The sequence below is a fragment of the Salvelinus namaycush genome, chromosome 18, assembly GCF_016432855.1.
Source record: "Salvelinus namaycush isolate Seneca chromosome 18, SaNama_1.0, whole genome shotgun sequence".
NCBI lineage: Eukaryota > Metazoa > Chordata > Actinopteri > Salmoniformes > Salmonidae > Salvelinus > Salvelinus namaycush.
Genome location: NC_052324.1, coordinates 23,692,393 through 23,713,702, shown reverse-complemented (window position 1 = coordinate 23,713,702; position 21,310 = coordinate 23,692,393). Strand labels below are relative to the sequence as shown.

At 40.5% G+C, this 21,310-nt stretch overlaps 1 protein-coding gene across 1 annotated transcript in view; it reads right to left on the bottom strand.

Annotated features, from left to right (window-relative positions):
* LOC120062883 (5-hydroxytryptamine receptor 7-like) overlaps positions 1 to 17,858 on the bottom strand; it is an 81,508-nt gene extending 63,650 nt beyond the window's left edge. Inside the window, exon 1 of the mRNA XM_039012951.1 lies at positions 17,398 to 17,858. Within this exon, the coding sequence (XP_038868879.1) occupies positions 17,398 to 17,858 (461 nt within the window). The remainder of the gene's footprint in view (positions 1 to 17,397) is intronic.
* Between the last annotated feature and the right edge of the window lie 3,452 nt (positions 17,859 to 21,310).

The following is a 21,310-nucleotide window of genomic DNA, read 5'->3' as shown; positions in this document are numbered from 1 at the left end:
TATCTCAGCTCACTGGTCACGATAACACCCACCCGTAGCATGCGCTCCAGCAGGTATATCTCACTGGTCATCCCCAAAGCCAATACCTCCTTTGGCCACCTCTCCTTCCAGTTCTCTGCTGCCAATGACTGGAACAAATTGCAAAAAATCACTGAAGCTGGAGACTCATATCTCCCTCACTAACTTTAAGCATCAGCTATCTGAGCAGCTTACCGATCGCTGCAGCTGTACACGGCCCATCTGTAAATAGCCCATCCTATCTACCTACCTCATCTCCATATTTGTTTTTATTTACTTTTTTGCACACCAGTATTTCTACTTGCACATCATCATCTGCACATCTATCACTCCAGTGCTAATTTGCTAAATTGTAATTACTTCGCTACTATGGCCTACTTATTGCCTTATCTCCTCACGCCATTTGCACACACTGTATATAGACTTTTTCTATTGTGTTATTGACTATACGTTTGTTTATTCCTTGTGTAACTCTGTTGTTGTTTGTGTCTCACTGCTTTGCTTATCTTGGCCAGGTCGCAGTTGTAAATGAGAACTTGTTCTCAACTGGCCTACCTGGTTAAATAAAGGTGAAAATAAATAAATAAAAAATGTTTTGTAAATGTGAATATGAATTATGCCCCCATTTCAGATTACTCTGACGTTTTTCTTGCCCTGTATCCAATGATATATGAAAACTTGCTTGGTAGGTCGATGTCCTCATCGTAGTTTTACAGAGGTGTTTAATACGTTTTATGTACACTTTATTCTAATATTTATGAAATGCACAGTTATATTTAGTTGCACTTATTTGTTGTCCCTCAACTCCAATCCCATTCGATGCGTGGAACTAATGTGAGTGGGGCTGTCTACATAAGGGTGCCAATTTAAACTCACAAAAACTTTGACGAAGGCCGTGAGGCCGATACGTAAAGCTTATTAAAGAGCAGTGTGCAGGTTTCTTCTTTTTTCTCATATTTGAGATTCTTCAAATAGCCACCCTTTGCCTTGATGACAGCTTTGCACACTCTTGGCATTCTCTCAACCAGCTTCACGAGGTAGTCACCTGGAATGCATTTCAATTAACAGTTGTACCTTCTTAAAAAGCTAATTTGTGGAATTTCTTTCCTTCTTAATGCATTTGAGCCAATCAGCTGTGTTGTCTCAAGGTGGGGGGGTATACAGAAGATATCCCTATTTGGTAAAAGACCAATTTTCAAGACCTTTGAAAGTTTCTTCAAGTGCAGTCACAAAAAACATTAAGCGTTATGATGAAACTGGCTCTCATGAGGATCACCACAGGAATGGTAGACCCAGAGTTACCTCTGCTGCAGGGGATAAGTTCATTAGAGTTACCAGCCTCAGAAATTGCAGACCAAATAAATTTTCAAAGTTCAAGTAACAGAATACATCAACATCAACTGTTCAGAGGAGACTGTGTGAATCCGACCATGGTCGAATTGCTGCAAAGAAACCACTTCTAAAAAGGACACCAATAAGAAGAAGAGACTTACTTGGGCCAAAAAACACGAGCAATGGACATTAGACCGGTGGAAATCTCTCCTTTGGTCTGATGAGTCCAAATTTTAGATTCTTGTGTCTTTGTGAGACACAGATTAGGTGAACGGATGATCTCTGCATGTGTGGTTCCCACCGTGAAGCATGGAGGAGGAGGTGTGATGGTGTAGGGGTGCTTTGCTGGTGACACTGTCAGTGATTTATTTAGAATTCAAGACTCACTTAACCAGCATGGCTACCACAGAATTCTGCAGCGATACGCCATCCCATCTGGTTTGCGCTTAGTGGGACTATCATTTGTTTTTCAACAGGACCATGACCCAACACACCTCCAGACTGTGTAAGGGATATCTGACCAAGAAGGAGAGTGATGGAATGCTGCATCAGATGACCTGGCCTCCATAGTCACCCGACCTCAACCCAATTGAGATGGTTTGGGATGAGTTTGACCGCAGATTGAAGGAAAAGCAGTCAAAAAGTGCTCAGCATATGTGGGAACTCCTTCAAGACTGTTGGAAAAGTATTCCAGGTGAAGCTGGTTGAGATATTGCCAAGAATGTGCAAAGATGCCATCAAGGCAAAGGGTTGCTACTTTGAAGAATCTCAAATATTTGTTTAACACTTTTTGGTAACTACATGATTCTATGTGTTATTTTATAGTTTTGTGTTAACTATTATTCTACAATGTAGAAAATAGTAAAAATAAAGAAAAACCCCTGAATGAGTAGGTGTGTCCAAACTTTTGACTGGCACAGTATCTTGATAACATTCAACCCCAAGTCAATACATGTTAAAAATCACCTTTGACAGCGATTACAGCTGTCAATCTTTCTGGGTAAGTCTCTAAGAGCTTTGCACACCTGGATTGTACAATATTTAGCCATTATTCTTTTGAAAATTCTTCAAGCTCTGTCAAATTGGTTGTTGATCATTGCTCGACAACCATTTTCAAGCCTTGCCGTAGATTTACAAGCTGATTTAAGTCAAAACTGTAACTTGGCCACATGGGAACATTCACGGTCTTCTGGGTAAACAACTCCATCTCCCAGTGTCTGTTAGGAAGCAGACTGCACCACGTTTTCCTCTAGGATTTTGCCTGTGCTTAGCTCCATTCCGTTTCTTTTTTATCCTGAAAAAAGTCCCAGTCTTTAACGATTACAAGCATACCCATAACATGATGCAGCCACCACTATGCTTGAAAATATGGAGAGTGGTACTCAGTAGTGTCTTGTATTGCATTTGCCCCAAACATAACATAACGTAACATAATATTCATTACAAAAAGTAAATCGCTTTGCCACATTTTTTGCAGTATTACTTTAGTGCCTAGTGCCTCGTTGCATGATGAATTAAAGGTAAATAAATAAATGATGTATGGAATCTTCTGTACAGGCTTCCTTCTTTTCCCTCTGTCAATTAGATTAATATTGTTCAGTAACTACAATGTCGTTGATCCATCCTCCGTTTTCTCACTGCTCGACTTGAGGTACCTTACAGAATTGTATTTGAATGGCGTAGTCATTCCAAAATAATATTAAACACCATTTTTGCACACAGAGTCCATGCAATAGGGCTCCTGAGTGGCACAGCGGTCTAAGGCACTGCATCTCAGTGCTAGAGGCGCGTCACTACAGACCCTGGTTTGATTCCAGGCTGTATCACAACTGGCCGTGATTGGGAGTCCCATTACTTTTTAATGTATTTGTACAATTTCTAAAAACATCATTCCACTTTGACAATATGGGGTATTGTGTGTAGGCCAGCGACAAAAAAAATCTCTATATAATCAATTTTAAATTCAAGATGTAACACAACAAAATGTGGAAAAAGTCGAGGGGTGTGAATACTTTCTGAAGGCATTGTAGCTTATGTGGACAATTAACACAAACACTGTACATAATCCATAGAATACACAATGCATTGACCAACATGCGTAATTATGCATGCTTGTATCCATGTTCTGGTGTGAATGGATAACCAAATAAAATGACTACATTAATAAAAAATATTAATAAATAAAATGTTTTGTCTGCTCATTTATTTTCTAATGGGAAGATCACTTGACAGGACGGAAGTACATCCTTTTCTTGCTGCAGCTTTCTGCTCCCCTGATTCCGGAGACATTGACAAATGTTTTTAATCTTATGATTATCTCAGGTGCTATCCCCAGGGATTGGAAGGCGGCCCATGTACTCTCTCTCCACAAAGGTAGTGACCACTCCAACCCCCCAAAAATGTGCCTTCTCAAAATTGTCTTGCCTAGCAACATTTTTAGAGTCATTAATCAACTGTCAGCTTAGATACTTCTTGTATACGAGATGTATTCTAAGCGTTCACCAGTCTAGTTTCAAGCCTGGTCATAGCACCATCTCTGCTGCAACCTTGGTGTTAAATGATGTGGTAAATGGTATGGATAGGAGGAAGCACTGTGCGTTGACTTATCAAAGGCTTATCAATCACTCTTTGTTGACTTATCAAAGGCTTTCAATACTGTTGACCACTCTTTATTGGTAAAGAATATTGTCTGCAATTGGTATGGACCAGTAACTTTTAATATATTCCCTGGTTTTCCCAAATTCCCAGTTGAAGGATTATCGGAATCAGGAGAGAATAAGCAGGAAATCGGGAACCCTTCGACATGGATTTCTGGAAAACCCGGGAATTTATTGAACATTCCTGGAATTTTGCAACCCTAAGTACTGTATATGTTATTCTCCAAATCACATAAATGATGATTAATGCATAAGTACATTGGATGGTGCCCTCATTGATCGTGTCCATGCTTATAAATATCTGGGCATCTGGATTGACGAAAAGCTATCTTTTACAAAGAGAATAATAATTAAAATGGCTTTAATTATAGGAATAGTTCATGCCTTTCATTAAATAGCAAAAAACAAAATAATTCAGTCGACATTCGTACAGGTTATAGACTATGGTGATATTGTCTATATGAATGCAGCTGCCACTGTATTGAAGCCACTGGACAGTTTATCATAGCACACTACGCTAGGTGGTTCTGTACACATCACTGCGTTTTGTATCAGAAAGTAAGCTGGCCCTCTGAAGTATTGTAGATCGATGTATTGCATTCTTTTTGTTAAGAAAGCCCGCCTGCATAAACTTCTGCCGTACCTTACTTCATTCTTCACTTATAGACAGACGTATGAGAACAGTTCGTACCCCCGCCCCCCTACTTGTGGAATAATCTCCAAGGCTCTCTAAAATTGGATGAATTGGTGCCTCTAGGGCAATTCACAAGGCAGATTTTTACTGAAGAATGTGTTGGTTTTCTTTGAGTATGTTTTGCTTTTTGTGTATTGATGTGAACCTTGATGAGTATATTGATGTTTATAGTGTATAGTGATGTGTATTGATGTGTGAAAGGGGCTGATCTGTAAAAGAGACCTTGGTCTCAGCATGACTCCCTGTCAAAATAAAGGTTAAATAAAAAAATTCCCACAGGAACCCAACATCTGAAATGCTTGTTTTTCCAGAAACCACTGGCGTGTAAACGTGTCATTTGCGCGACTTGCAGAATCATAATAATTTATGCATTCATACCCAGCTAACAACAAACATTCCCACAACTTCAGAGAACATTCCCTTAAGAGTTTAAGAGTCTCATTAGGTCACCTAATGTTTTCATATGACTGTTCCAGTGATGTGCAATGACTGTTTCCAAGATATCATTCCCTTAATGTCAAAAAGACTTACCCAGAACGTGGTTACCATGTTCTCAGAATTTTCAATATTAATGTTAGACACATTTCATGGGAATGTTGCAAGAACATTCATGTGTCCAGTTTGAGGGTTAGATGAATAGTCCATCAACGTCACGCCAAACATACACAGAACATGGTTGCCATGTTCTCAGAATATAAGATGTTAATGTTCTAGACAAGTTTCATGGGTATGTTGCAAGAACATTCCTGTGTCCAATGACGTTTAAAACAGAATGTTCTATCATGGTCTCCTGGAGGTTTTTGTCTAGTTCTCAGCTTGATCCGGGGACACGCATATTTAGGACGTTGCCTGATGGTCCCAAAAAATGATATGAAATGGCCTTAATGGAATATCAGCCGTTTTACGGGATCATGACCAATTGTGCAATTTTGTGTGTTGTTTTTGCACAGACAAAAAAAAAATGTTTACATGTTTATGCCATCATTTCCTATGACCGAAAAGAGCGTCTGGACATCAGAACAGTGGCCACTAACCTCGATTTGGATGAGCATTTCTAGATCAATGAGTCGGAGATGAATGACATACTACTCATCCCGGAGAAGGCCGAAATCCCCAACACTCTAAGAAGGAAGAGGGGGCATTACAGAGAACAGCATGCAGGATATCTGACAAGACAACCTCGGTGAGTGGATGAACCACCTTGAACCCCTGTTCTGTTGGTGAACGTCCATTCACTGGAGAATAAACTGGACAAGCTCACTTTGAGACTATCCTATCAATGTGATCTGAAGAACAGTAATATTCTGTTTCTCTGAGTCGTGGCTGAACAAAGACATTGAAAATATCAATTTAGCTGTTTCTTTCTATACAGAATGGCAGCTGATCCATTCATAGCTAATCCATTCATTATGTGTCTGTTGGCAAGATCAGGGACACCCATACTTCCTGTTTCCATCACAGCTGTCGTGATTTTATTTCTTCATACGGGTACGACTTTACTTGCATAAAATAGTGGTGACAGACATACATGGTTACATTGTTAATTTATACAGGAATTATTATTAAACCTGGTTTATGGCATTCCGATCTTCCTGCTACGCCAGCTAATCTCACTATTCTCTCATCATTGATTATTATTTGAAAACACTGTGTGTGGGTGTCCCAAACCTTTCCAACAGACAAAGAGCTTTCAACATGGATCAGTGATTCACCAATCAGTGCCTCGATGAACTCAGCAGTAGTATCAAGGGATGATGTGTAATGAAAGTTTCTCTGGGACGGTGACGTCCTAAAAACGTCTTTAGGGACGTCCCCGAAACATAAAAAAATCTTCGGAGACCATTGCAGAATGTCCTATGTATTAAACATCCTTGGACAGAGAAATGTTCTTACAACATTACAATGAAACATGTCTATAACATTAATATCTTATAGTCTGAGAACATGGCAACCATGTTCTGTGTATGTTTGGTGTGATGTTGATGGAATATTCTCCTAACCCTCAGAAAACTGGACACATGAACGTTCTTACAACATTCCAAGATTATTATAGTTTTGTGTTTTAATATTAGTTTTTTTTCGATTCTCATTTGAAATTCAGTTTAGTTTCAGTTAGATTTCAGACTTGATTTACTCGTTTTATTCAAATTTAGTTAGAAATGTTTTTGTCAATTTCATTTTTATATTATTTAGTTTCAGTTTTAGTGTTAGGGACAGAAATCAGCCTATGCGTTGGAGGTAGGGCTAGAGGTCTTCACGGGTCGAACAGACCCGAAATTCCGAGATCCAACCCGGGACTCAAGCGGGAGCTTGTTATCTGTGTTAGCCAATTGCAGCACAATAAAAGGTACAGCTGAAACTGGTTCTGGCTGCTCACGTCAAGTGTGCCTGCTGCTGAGGAGAGAGACAGAGCGAGTGAAAGGAGACTTGGCCTAGGCTACTGTTGATTGGCAACATGTAAGCCTTTTTAATTTAAGTAAAATTAAAGTTAGAGGAGAAATAGTATAGTGAAAAGAGGCCTACAAAAGGTCCTCGGGGACAAGTTTTAGTGGACAAAGATGAGAAGAATGTTGGCGCGGCCAAATAGACTGTGTTGGAGGCTAGGAGATATGTTGTAGGCCTATAGTTGTGTTTCTGGGGATGTCACTTCTTGCCACTGTTGGGCAGTAATACATAAATTGATGGGTCAGGTCATAGGTTAGGTTTAAAAGCCCAGTGCTGTCAAAATTCTGTTTTTTTATGTGTTTTGTATCATATTGTAGAACAGCTGATGAAACTAACACTGTAAAAGTTTGAAAAATGTGATCAGTGTTATTTCCTGATAGTTGCTGGCTAAGAATACAACATACACAGGACCTTCTAATCAGCAGGTTTGCATGGGCGGGAGTTTCGGCTGTCCATGGTGACATCACCATGTGGCAAATTGGTCAATAGACCAATAAAAAAAAGAGAGTTCCAAACCTCTCTGCCAATAACAGCTAGTTTTCAGTTTCCCCCTCCTCACTAAGACCAAGACAGTCCTAGAAAAATTCTTGCCTGTGAATTTTTGGGGGGCTAAAAAGCTATTTTTGCCCATTTGAATGGAAATCTGTTTTTCATTTGATTTATTTAACCTTTATCAGCAGGCAAGTCAGTTTAGAACAAATTCTTATTTACAGTACGGTACTTAATTACTATGCAGAAATTATTTGATATTGATAAAAACATCTGCATTGGGCCTTTAAAGCTAGAATCCTTAGTTGCTACATCCATTTTTGGACTTAAAAATCAATTATATTAATACTTTTGTCCTAACAGGTCCGGAGCCTGCTGGTTTTCGGTTCTACCTGATAATTAATTGCACCCAGGTCTAAATCAGTCCCTGATTAGAGGGGAACAATGGAAGAGTGCAGTGGAACTGGATTCGAGGTCCAGAGTTAAGTTTGAGGGATATATACTGGATTTATTCTTGAAAAACACAACTTATAAATGCTTCATGAGCTTACTTGGGCTCCTGAGTGGCGCAACGGTCTAACACGGAAACCAAAACGGCTGCGCGCGTGCGCCATCGTGCGCTATCGTGCATACATTTATTTTGTCCCCCCACACCAAACGCGATTACGACACGCAGGTTAAAATATCAAAACAAACTCTGAACCAATGACATTCATTTGGGGACAGGTCGAAAAGCATTAAACATGTATGGCAATTTAGCTAGTTAGCTTGCACTTGCTAGCTAATTTGTCCTATTTAGATATCTTGCTGTTGCTAGCTAATTTGTCCTGGGATATAAACATTGAGTTGTTATTTTACCTGAAATGCACAAGGTCCTCTACTCCGACAATTAATCCACACATAAAACGGTCATCCGAATCGTTTCTAGTCATCTCTCCTCCTTCCAGGCTTTTTCATCGTTGAACTTATATGGTGATCGCAACTAAACTATCATTGTATTACAACGACAACCGGCAACAAAATTCGTCTTTCAATCACCCACGTGGGTATAACCAATGAGGAGATGGCACGTGGGTACCTGCTTCTATAAACCAATGAGAAGATGACTGTCAGCGCGATCTGCGTCAGAAATAGGAACGACTTCTATTTTAGCCCTTGGCGTCGCAGATGCTCGTTGGCGCGCGTCAGCAGTGTGGGTGCAATAATTGAATAACATGTATTTCTAAATTTATTTTGCGACGCTCGCGCACGCGACGTGTCCGGTCTGGTCAGCATGTTAGGCACTGCATCTCAGTGCTTCAGGCGTCACTACAGACACCCTGGTTCAAATCCAGGCTGTATCACAACCGGCCGTGATTGGGAGTCCCATAGGGCGGCGCACAATTGGCTCAGCGTCGTCCGGGTTTACCTGGTGTAGGCCATCATTGTAAATAAGAATTTATTCTTAACTGACTTGCCTAGTTAAATAAAGGTTCAATAAAAATGTGTTCAACATCAGAACTTCAAATAATATAAGCTTGTTTCTATGTTTCTAAACAATGTAATGTAAACAATGTAATATAAACACACACTATAGCCTCAAAACATGGTTAAAATTATACTTTTGATATCATGGATGCCTGGTCAGCCCTTTCGATACACTGCCGATTTTGCAGGTTTTCCTACTTACAAGGCATGTAGAGGTCTGTAATTTGTATCATAGGTACATTTCAACTGTGAGAGACGGAATCTAAAACAAAAATCCAGAAAATCACATTGTATGATTTTTAAGTAATTAATTTGCATTTTATTGCATGACATAAGTATTTGATCACCTACCAACCAGTAAGAATTCCGGCTCTCACAGACCTGTTAGTTTTTCTTTAAGAAGCCCTCCTGTTCTCCACTCATTACCTGTATTAACTGCACCTGTTTGAACTCGTTACCTGTATAAAAGACACCTGTCCACACACTCAATCAAACAGACTCCAACCTCTCCACAATGGCCAAGACCAGAGAGCGGTGTAAGGACATCAGGGATAAAATTGTAGACCTGCACAAGGCTGGAATGGGCTACAGGACAATAGGCAAGCAGCTTGGTGAGAAGGCAACAACTGTTGGCGCAATTATTAGAAAATGGAAGAAGTTCAAGATGACGGTCAATCACCCTCGGTCTGGGTCTCCATGCAAGATCTCACCTCGTGGGGCATCAATGATCATGAGGAAGGTGAGGGATCAGCCCAGAACTACACGGCAGGACCTGGTCAATGACCTGAAGAGAGCTGGGACCACAGTCTCAAAGAAAACCATTAGTAACACACTACGCCATCATGGATTAAAATCCTGCAGCGCACGCAAGGTCCCCCTGCTCAAGCCAGCGCATGTCCAGGCCTGTCTGAAGTTTGCCAATGACCATCTGGATGATCCAGAGGAGGAATGGGAGAAGGTCATGTGGTCTGATGAGACAAAAATAGAGCTTTTTGGTCTAAACTCCACTCGCCGTGTTTGGAGGAAGAAGAAGGATGAGTACAACCCCAAGAACACCATCCCAACCGTGAAGCATGGAGGTGGAAACATCATTCTTTGGGGATGCTTTTCTGCAAAGGGGACAGGTCGACTGCACCGTATTGAGGGGAGGATGGATGGGGCCATGTATCGCGAGATCTTGGCCAACAACCTCCTTCCCTCAGTAAGAGCATTGAAGATGGGTCGTGGCTGGGTCTTCCAGCATGACAACGACTCGAAACACACAGCCAGGGCAACTAAGGAGTGGCTCCGTAAGAAGCATCTCAAAGTCCTGGAGTGGCCTAGCCAGTCTCCAGACCTGAACCCAATAGAAAATCTTTGGAGGGAGCTGAAAGTCCGTATTGCCCAGCGACAGCCCCGAAACCTGAAAGATCTGGAGAAGGTCTGTATGGAGGAGTGGGCCAAAATCCCTGCTGCAGTGTGTGCAAACCTGGTCAAGAACTACAGTAAACGTATGATCTCTGTAATTGCAAACAAAGGTTTCTGTACCAAATATTAAGTTCTGCTTTTCTGATGTATCAAATACTTATGTCATGCAATAAAATGCAAATGAATTACTTAAAAATCATACAATGTGATTTTCTGGATTTTTGTTTTAGATTCCGTCTCTCACAGTTGAAGTGTACCTATGATACAAATGACAGACCTCTACATGCTTTGTAAGTAGGAAAACCTGCAAAATCGGCAGTGTTTCAAATACTTGTTCTCCCCACTGTAGCTCTGTCTATGAATTTGACAGTGGTTACATTTCTCCAGGCCCATGCATCCCTCAGCTTTTTACCAAAACAGAGACTGAGTGTTCGCTTTGTTATTGTTTTGATTAAGGACACTTGCTTTAAATTATAAAGTCAATCTCAATGTGACTTGGATTTAAAAGGATTAGTACCTAGACTGGTGCAAGAAATATGATGGAAGTTAACTCTTTCTCCATGTTTAAATTAATTAAATGCTTTTTCAACTTTAGTAATACATGTAAGAATCAAGTACTTTTACCTTTATCTGACAGAAACAGAGAGGAAAAAACAACAAATGAAGTCATAGCACATTTGTTAGTTAATGATAGTGATGCACTAGTCCCATAAATCTCAAACCTAGGCAACAGCAGCACTAGGTCTGGGGAGGATGTCGGATTCTCTTGGACATTTCGAAAGGGGGAAAAAATTCCGGGGAGGGTCCGCTTCAGACAGACAATCCTTTATTTATTTCACCTTCATTTAACCAGGTAGGCTAGTTGAGAACACGTTCTCATTTGCAACTGCGACCTGGCCAAGATAAAGCATAGCAATTCGACACATACAACAACACAGAGTTACACATGGAATAAACAAAACAGTCAATAATACAGAAGAAAAAAGGGGTAAGATAAGGGAGTTAAGGCAATAAATAGGCCATGGTGGCGAAGTAATTACAATATAGCAAATAAACACTGGAATGGTAGATGTGCAGAAGATGAATGTGCAAGTAGAGATACTGGGGTGCAAAGGAGCAAGAAATAAATAAATACAGTATGGGGATGAGGTAGATAGATGGGCTGTTTACAGATGGGCTATGTACAGGTGCAGTGATCTGTGAGCTGCTCTGACAGCTGGTTCGTAAAGCTAGTGAGGGAGATATAAGACTCCAGCTTCAATTCTATATTTAATTTTGGATTGTAGATGCTTAATGTGAGTCTGGAAGGAGAGTTTACAGTCTAACCAGACACCTAGGTATTTGTAGTTGTCCACCTACTCTAAGTCAGAGCCGTCCAGAGTAGTGATGCTGGACGGGCGGGCCGGTGCGGGCAGTAATTGAATGAATAGCATGCATTTAGTTTTACTTGCATTTAAGAGCAGTTGGAGGCCACGGAAGGAGAGATGTATGGCATTGAAGCTCGTCTGGAGGTTAGTTAACAGTGTCCAAAGAGGGGCCAGAAGTATACAGAATGATGTCGTCTGCGCAGAGGTGGATCAGAGAATCACCAGCTGCAAGAGCGACATCATTGATGTATACAGAGAAGAGAGTCGGCCCGAGAATTGAACCCTGTGGCACCCCCATAGAGACTGCCAGAGGTCCAGACAACAGGCCCTCCGATTTTACACACTGAACTCTATCAGAGAAGTAGTTGGTAAACCAGGCAAGGCAATCATTTGAGAAACCAAGGCTGTCGAGTCTGCCAATAAGAATGTGGTGATTGACAGAGTCGAAAGCCTTGGCCAGGTCGATGAATACGGCTGCACAGTAATGTCTCTTATCGATGGCGGTTATGATATCGTTTAGGACCTTTGAGGTGCACCCATGACCAGCTCCGAATCCAGATTGCATAGCGGAGAAGGTACGGTGGGATTCGAAATGGTCAGTAATCTGTTTGTTAACTTGGCTTTCGAAGACCTTAGAAAGACAGGGTATGATAGATATAGGTCTGTAGCAGTTTGGGTCTAGAGTGTCAACCCCTTTGAACTCTACCAGGACATCACAATTTGAAACCAAAGTTTGCAGGCAAAACTTTTGCAGTGGTTTTAGTGAAGGTAGATGATGCAAACTAAACAGTTACGAAAGGCATTCATTAAAAATAACCTCTGCATGCTCCATTTCCTAGCTAGCTACTATTTTGTGTACGGCGGGTATGTTTACACTAGGAAAATAAGAAGATGTGGCTGTGACGTCACCGGTGACACGCGTCCCATTTCCGACACCACCTCTCTGTCCCATCTGATGCAGGAACTTCTACAGACATGTATGCAGGAACATTGGGACATTGTATGAGGCAATCAGTCTGTCGACAGAGATTAGTGATGCACAAACTAGGCCTATTTGAAACATCGCCATCTCCTGGCAGCATGTACCTGCAGGATTCAGATGCCTGAAAACCCCATTTAATTTTTGCCCAAAGTTTTGAAAAAGAACTACCTAAAACTAAACATAATTTATTATGGGTTTTTTAGTTCGTTTGGGAGTCAAAGATAATAGTTTCACTAAGGTTCACATTTTTCTAATTGGTTTCTTAAATTATTATAGTTTTTTCATGATTCGTTTTTAGTTTATTTTCAGTTTACTATAATAATCTTCCAACATTGGTAACCATGTTCTGGCTATGTTCTGTTTGACATCAAGGGAATGTTCTAACACTAATGCCAAAACATGCTAAATAGGTTCTTATGATGTTCTTGCTGACATACGTAGAATGTTTGCCTAAATTAGGAAACCTGGACACTCAAACGTCAGGGGAACATTACTGGTAACATAAAAACAGTCTATCTACAATTGTTAGCTGGTTATTCACAGTCAAACTCTCTTTGCAGTGACTAAACATAACTTTCACATTTTACATTGGCATGTAAGAAACAAATCTAGAAACCAACCCTTAATTGTTTGATCCACTCACAAGGGGCTCTGAATCAATAATTAGATTATTGCTAACTGGAAAAATGAAACAAAAACACTGGGCACAGATGTCAGTTCAACGTCTAGATTTGATTTACATTTGTTTGAGTTGTCAACTAATGTGAATTCAACAACAACAAAAAATCCACCGTCATTGGATTTAGCTTAAAAGTTGGGTGCAAAGAATACAAAATTCCCATACTTTGATGACTAGATAACATCACATAGCTTTTTTGTTGTTGAAATGATGTGGAAACAACGTTGATTCAACCAGTTTTTGCCCAGTGGGAAGTGTTATTGTTGGCTCATGTTGGCAAGCTCATGTTCTTTCTGCTGGACAACCTCAAGCGAACCAATTCACATCCGGCTTACTGTGTGTCATTTGGCGCTATAAATGTTTTGACTAATGTAGGGTTATGTGATATTTGGGGAGACCTCTTCTATGATATGCTACTCAAGATATTTCGATATCCGATATAATCGTTTTGCTCTGTTAATGACTAAATCATTCCAGACTGTGCAATTTTTGTGCTTATTTACAATATTATAGTCACACTAACCAGGCTTCCATCCAAACTTTTCATGAGAGTAAAGTACATGTCGAAAAAAAAGCACATTTGTCATAAACGTTCCAAATGTCGACAAAACAAAATACGCTAGACAAGGTGGGCACCTTTTGTGTCAGTAAAATGGCGGTGGAAAAGCCTTTTATGAGCAAATATTGATATAATAACCATCATATCAAAGTAAACTTGAAGTCACGCAATTATATTTTGAGGTCCTCGCACTAGGACTCTGGAAAGCATAGGCTTCAGTTTATTAGGCTACAAATTTAATAAATGATGATGAACTTCACAGGGTGGTTAAAGTCCATGGTGATGAGCTTGATGCTACTTTCCAATAAAAATAGGGTCTTATTCTGGTGACATGATGATCGATACTTGGCTGCCAAGTATTTGTCCATAATAATCTCATTATGTATGTACTGTAGCCTAGTCGCACTGTATCTGCAAGCTGTTGGTTAGAGAGCACGTGCCAAGACCAGAGTAGGCACATTTGCTAAATAGCGCAAAATTCTAAACCATCAGTAGAGTTGAAAATGCTATGGAAACCCATTTAACTTTTTTTTAAATCGGTACATAGGAATTTAACTCCAAAAGTTTATGTGCACTACACACAGTATTTTATCCACAAGCCAATTTGATGGAAACACCTCTGGTGGGAAAATGAACATATTGTTTTTAGCAGATTTTAGAATATTGGCATGAAAATCTGTTGGCAACTGGATGGAAACCTAGCTATTCTCATTAAATAATCATGTTTATTTTGGCTTAGTTTATTAATTTATACTTAATGTTTAACATGTTGATACAGTCTAACTGAAAAAAACTGTACAGTTTATTTGTAAAGTTCAAATAGTCTTGCACATAGTCTTATTGATATACCGTCTTACACTTCATGATACATCTTCAATGTCAAATATCGCGATATTCGATTTAATCATAAAAATCAGCCCAACCCCAGACTAATGTCACCTAATAGCCTATACATTAGATACTTCCTTCCTTGTTATAGGGTGAGTATTGGTAAAGTGGGACACTTTATGAAAATGTGCTTTCTGGAACACCTTACAGAATCATCCCATTGTCTCAACCCCCAACATGATACCATTCCAAATAGCTTAAAAACTCTACTAGACTATACAAAAGAAGAAAAAAGAGAAATGGATGGATGACTCTTTTTCAAACATATTGTCCTGAGACCACATTTTTTGTTGATACTGGCAAATTGGGACACCTTGATTGGCAACACTTCATTCTTTATTGTAAAGAAGGATGAGTTAGAGATTTCAATATTTTAATGATAAATTATTCATACGCATTCTTTAGATATTTTTGTGGAAAATTAAGAATTATAATTTATTGTTATTATTATTACGCTATTATTCATATTATTATATTCATCATACTTGATTATAATTATATGAAGTAGCCTATATGTAATTGTAAAGCCTATAAATAAAATAAACTTTATCGAGGCCTATCAGCTCAACAATATACTCTAGTGGACATTATTTGACCTTTATTTAACTAGGCAAGTCAGTTAAGAACAAATTCTTATTTTCAATGATGGCCTAGGAACAGTGGGTTAACTGCCTTGTTCAGGGGCAGAATGACAGATTTGTACCTTGTCAGCTCAGGGATTCGAACTTGCAACCTTTCGGTTACTAGCCCAACGCTCTAACCACTAGGCTACCCTGCCGCCCCCTTTTTTTGTAGAATGAAACCAGAAAGACCTCACCCCTCAACAATTTCAATGACTTTTATTGTCATCAGAGTCAAATACAGCAAAATAAAAGTTTTTTTTGTCATCATATACCGGCATGGTTATGAATATAGCTAGCTAGGATTTTTGATGTTGTTGAGGTAATATCTTTCTAAGTAAAATGCAGCTATGCTATCTTCTGCTAGCAAGGAAAATTAAATCAAAAATTTCATCTGATTTAGAAAATGGATTTCTGTTAAGAAAACATGTATTTCATAATCCCCAAAAATATATTATTGCATTAAAATGGCCTAGGAGTGTCCCAGTTTGACAGTAGTTAAATTGTCATACTCCGACACCGCCAAAATTTCTATATTCTAAAAAGATGAGAGAAGTAACGTAAACTCACCCCATTCCGTACAAATGTGCGCAACCGCAACATTCAAACGAGGCTACAAAGAAAACTAATGGGACTGTAGCGACTGTGTTGACTTCAAAATCGGGGGTGTGAACTAGGTTTCTATTCAAGCGTTGATCGACATGGTAATGGCTCTATAGTATTGGAGAAAAGTTGAAAAAACGGACCCTCCATTACATCGTGTCATGTCGTAACGTACAGCACGCATAAAGCAACTATTTATGTCTTACAATCTCTCTCCACCAGGTGTAGCACTTCTCTCATCCTTTAAAAACAAGAAATGGACAGTGACGGGGGTAAGGGGGGTAACCTAGTCATTTTTTGCGTCATCATTGCATGCGATCATCATTCTCAAAGCCGCTGTTTACTTCTAAGATCACTTTAGCACCGCCCTAAAAACCCGATTCAAATTCGACACAAACCTTCAAATAGGTATGTAATCACACATTATATACACTCTTTATAGTGTTTTATTTACATTTTAGAGGCGATAAGGTGATAAGTTGGACAGATCGAGTGAAAAAAAGCAATTTTCCCAACAAGACATCTCTCCTTCTCACTATCACGCATTAGTTTCGCTTCCCCTCCCGCCATTTTTAAAAAGACCCGACGGGGCTCATTGCCTACTTGAATTATGCAGAAACGGGCAGTGTTTAGGTCATGTAATTGATTCTGTTGGAAAGGGGAGAAATTGTGCTTTACAATGGTATTGACATTACAGTTGATCTGGAAGTATTACGTTTTTGGGGCGCTAAAATAAGGGCAATTGTACAGACCAAGGCGATGTACGAGTTTACGTGAGTTTACGTTAAATGAAATGAAATCGTATTGGTCACATACACATGGTTCGCAGATGTTATTTAGAGTGTAGCAAAATTCTTGTGAGTAAAAAGGACATCCCATTACAAAATATGTTTTAATGTGACACTGAATATCCTTTCCTAGTTCTAGATAACCATAACATTTTACCTCAGAACCCATTATGTCTCTAGTCTAGAGACACGTGTCATTACATTGGATGCCACGCCCACAACGATGACGTCACTCCCATTGAACCCATTTGTTATCCTGACATACTTCCTCACTAACACAGGCATTGATTGTTGGTTATGTTATTGTACACATTTAAAGATATCCATTACAAAGCTTGAGTGTCTCACTTTACCAATACTCACCCTAGATTGTATTCCACTGTTAGAGTTTAACTAACTCACCTGTCAACGCTGATCACGCATAGGGTCATGATGGAGGCTGTGCAGCACATTACATCCATACCAATGAAGATGTTGCAAAACACCTCCCCAAAAAGCCACTTGCCCCCAGTTAGGTCGGTCACTATAACAAATGGCATTACAACTACGGCCACGGAGAGATCTGCCACGGCCAGAGACACAAGAAGATAGTTTGATGGTTGTCTTAGTTTTTTCACCACGCAAACCGCTATGACAACCAGTGTGTTTCCCATCACAGTGACCGCTGTGATGATAGCCAACATCACTCCGATAATTATCTTCTCTCCACTGCCGAAATCAAGTAGTGTCTCCCCGCACGTATCGTTCCACATGACTGTAGGATCAGCGGTGACGTTGTAGACAAGCTCCAGAGTGCCATTGATAACTTCGGAAACATCCTCTCTCTTATTGAAAGTGTGATCGACGTCCGAAGTATTGAACATTACGACAACGTAATCCCGGCGGTGATCCAAGGGACACCTCGCCAGTGTAGGCTACTCCAGTTAAGCGCATACTTGATTAGCATGTCTCTGGTCTTGGATCCAGTAGCTATTTTCTTATATAAAAAGACAGCCAGTACTGAGAAACATAAGCCCACTCATCAAAGCCATGCACAGTCAGAGCTTTCACCTGCCCAAAATAGTGATTCGCACCTCTCCAAAAATAAGTGGCGAAAAACAATAATGCATTCCATGGACAGCACCGCGTTATCTTCAGAGAAAAATCCCTAAAACGTCACAAATCACTTGAAATGTTAAGCAATTTTTTAAGTTGCTTTCACGACGCGCTTGTTTCCCCGTGTGGTTTGTTTCGCTTCGCTGACAGATGTGAATTTCCTCACGAGTGGTTTAGCTCCGTCTGCGAACGCTCACACCAGAAAACGAGTTCACAAACACAGGCTACGACGCAAGTGAATTGAATAGTATCAAAAAGGTGATTTCTCATGTACTAAAAGCTATACGGCGATTATGAGGGGGTGGTGGGTGGTCAGGAGGGACAACAGGATTTAAACAATGAAGGAAACGGATCATTCTTCACATAATCGGAAATCTAAATTGAGGACAGACAGTATAGTATACTGGTTCAAATTGAGGACATTGCTGTATTAGCCTAATACTATTGTCAATTTAGATTTATGGGCTATAAATGCCCAAAATTCTTAATTTCACATTATTAAACATAAACCAGGTAAAATGACTGCTTTCTGTTATTTGTAATCACAATTTTTTCCCAGATATTTTGGACATACTGTTTTACTTGGTATAGTAAATAAAGGGTACTCATTGGTGGGGCCTGAACCAGCAGTCCATGGAGAAATAGAGCAAGTGCATTACTGGCTGTGCCATAAACACCAGACCTCTTGGCAAAAACAAATATGTGTAATACTTTTTTGTTGTGTTGGTTTTGAAGTGTCAAGTACAGGGTTACCTGTACTTAATGATAAACAAAACAAATAGTTGACATCTTGCTTCCTATTCAATACATGGGAAAGTACCTGATTTTCCCATGCATATGCTCTGTGGACTGTGACCTTGCAGATCAGATAGGAAACAGTCCTACTAGTGTCTTCCATGCCACCTCTGGGCCTGGCAGAGGGCAACTGTCTATAAATAAACGGAGGAGGAACATTCGGTCAAAACCACTGGAGTTGAAAACATGTTATTTTCAACATTGGAAAAATGCTGGGGGAGACAGACAGCATGGATAGGACATAAGGGATAGAAAGCTTCCTAGGCTGCTCACAACATCATCCAGGGAACAGCTGTGGTATGTTAACCACTCTGGGCCTTGGGAAGGCCAGCTCCTTCCCACATAGCACCACTGCCTGGGCTGTCTCCACTGCCTGGGCTGTCTGTCTCTCCCCCGGATGTGATCACCAGCGCAGCCTAGGGCTTCGCTTGTCATTACCCACTGCTGGGCCTGATGGGCACGCCGGTAATAATGATTGTCGCATTAGATTACCGCCAGTGTCCAGTGACGCCAGTGCTTGGCCAGCCCTACTGTCATTGAAATTGCTCCACTTACAATGAGGCACATTATCACTGGAATGGACGCCAAGGAGACAGTACACATTGTTACACAGGAAAACCCGGAGGACCCAAGCGCAGAGAGCTTATGCAAAACAACCTGTCAGCACCTCAATCAGCCTCATGTAATGGAGAAGAGGGTAGAAGCAGAGGTGATTAATTGGGATAACAGCTGCTCTGGCAGACTGGAGGAACACTCCTGCTGTGCAAGAGCGAAAGTTTATGCAGTGAGTGACAACTCAAACTAACTGTAGATAGTAGCTGCTGATTGGGGTCACTTCCAGTCACTTTGGCTTTGTGAGATAGTCAGACTGCAAAACGAGTTCAAGAAAATCTCGATAACTAACCCTGTATGAGATTTACAAGTGTAGCACATCCTCTCCCCTCTTTGTGGGCAACCAGTCAGCCCAGCAATCTCTGTGCTCTCTGTGGCTCCAGGGAAGGAATCAATTCCCTAAAACTCTGCCTGTGATAGTAGAGTAGAGTGAATTATTTTGTCATCTGATGTGACTAAATTGGGAAAAATGGGTATAGGAGTCAATCTGCCCAAGTCCAAACTACTGCGACTGACAGTGTAAAAATAGGTATAATTGTCCTGGTCAATCAAACACAGAGCTCCATTCTCTGCTGTCTTCTCTTAACAGCAGATACACTACAAATACAAAAAATGTGGACACCTCTTCAAATGAGTGGATTCAGCTATTTAAGCCACAGCCATTGCTGACAGGTGTATAAAATCGAGCACACAGCCATGCAATTTCCACAGTCAAACATTGGCAGTAGAATGTCCTTACTGAAGCGCTCGGTGACTTTCAACGTGGCCTAGTCATAGGATGCCTCTTTTCCAACAAGTCAGTTCATCAAATTTCTGCCATGCTAGAGCTGCCCCGGTCAATTGTAAGTGCTCTTATTTTGAAGTGGAAATGTCTAGGAGCAACAATGGCTCAGTCACAAAGTGGTAGGCCACACAAGCTCACAGAATGGGACCACCGAGTGCTGAAGCACGTAGCGCGTAAAAATCATCTGTCCTCGGTTGCAACACTCACTACTGAGTTCCAAACTGCCTCTGAAAGCAATGTCAGCACAAGAACTGTTCGTCGGAAGCTTTATGAAATGGGTTTCCATGGCCAAGCAGCTGCACACAAGCCTAAGATCACCATGCACAATGCCAAGTGTCGGCTGGAGTGGTGTAAAGCTAGCTGCCATTGGACTCTGGAGCAGTGGAAAGGCGTTCTCTGGAGTGATGAATCACGCTTCATTCTCTGGCAGTCCGACGGACGAATCTGGGTTAGGCAGATGCCAGGAGAATGCTACATGCCCCAATGCATAATGCCAACTGTAAAGTTTGGTGGAGGAGGTATAATGGTCTAGGGCTGTTTTTAATGGTTCGGGTTAGGCCCCTTAGTTCCAGAGAAGGGAAATCGTAATGCTACAGCATACAATGACATTCTAGACGATTCTGTGCTTCCAACTTTGTGGTGTAGGGGGTGGGTCCCAAAGACCCTCCTCATTATTGATTAAGGGGACCTTAAGATTCATATGTTTTGCTGCAGGCTTTATAATAAGATATTGTTGCTATGTTTCTAAAAACTCTGCCACTATACGTTGCACAAGCTATCTATATTAGTCTTTGTGGTAAAGCCCTGGCTGTTGCGAGAGTGTGCTTGCAGGCTAGGTCTGAGTCAGACCGAAAATAGATAAAGAGAAGTAACCACTGTCTGGTTTTGACATTTTGATCTTGTAGACAATAGACAATGCTAATAAATTCAGAGAAGCTACTGTACTAGGTTGTCTTATAAGGTAACCTCAGCTTATTGATACACACATACACATACACACATACATAGCGCTAGGTATCATACCACAAG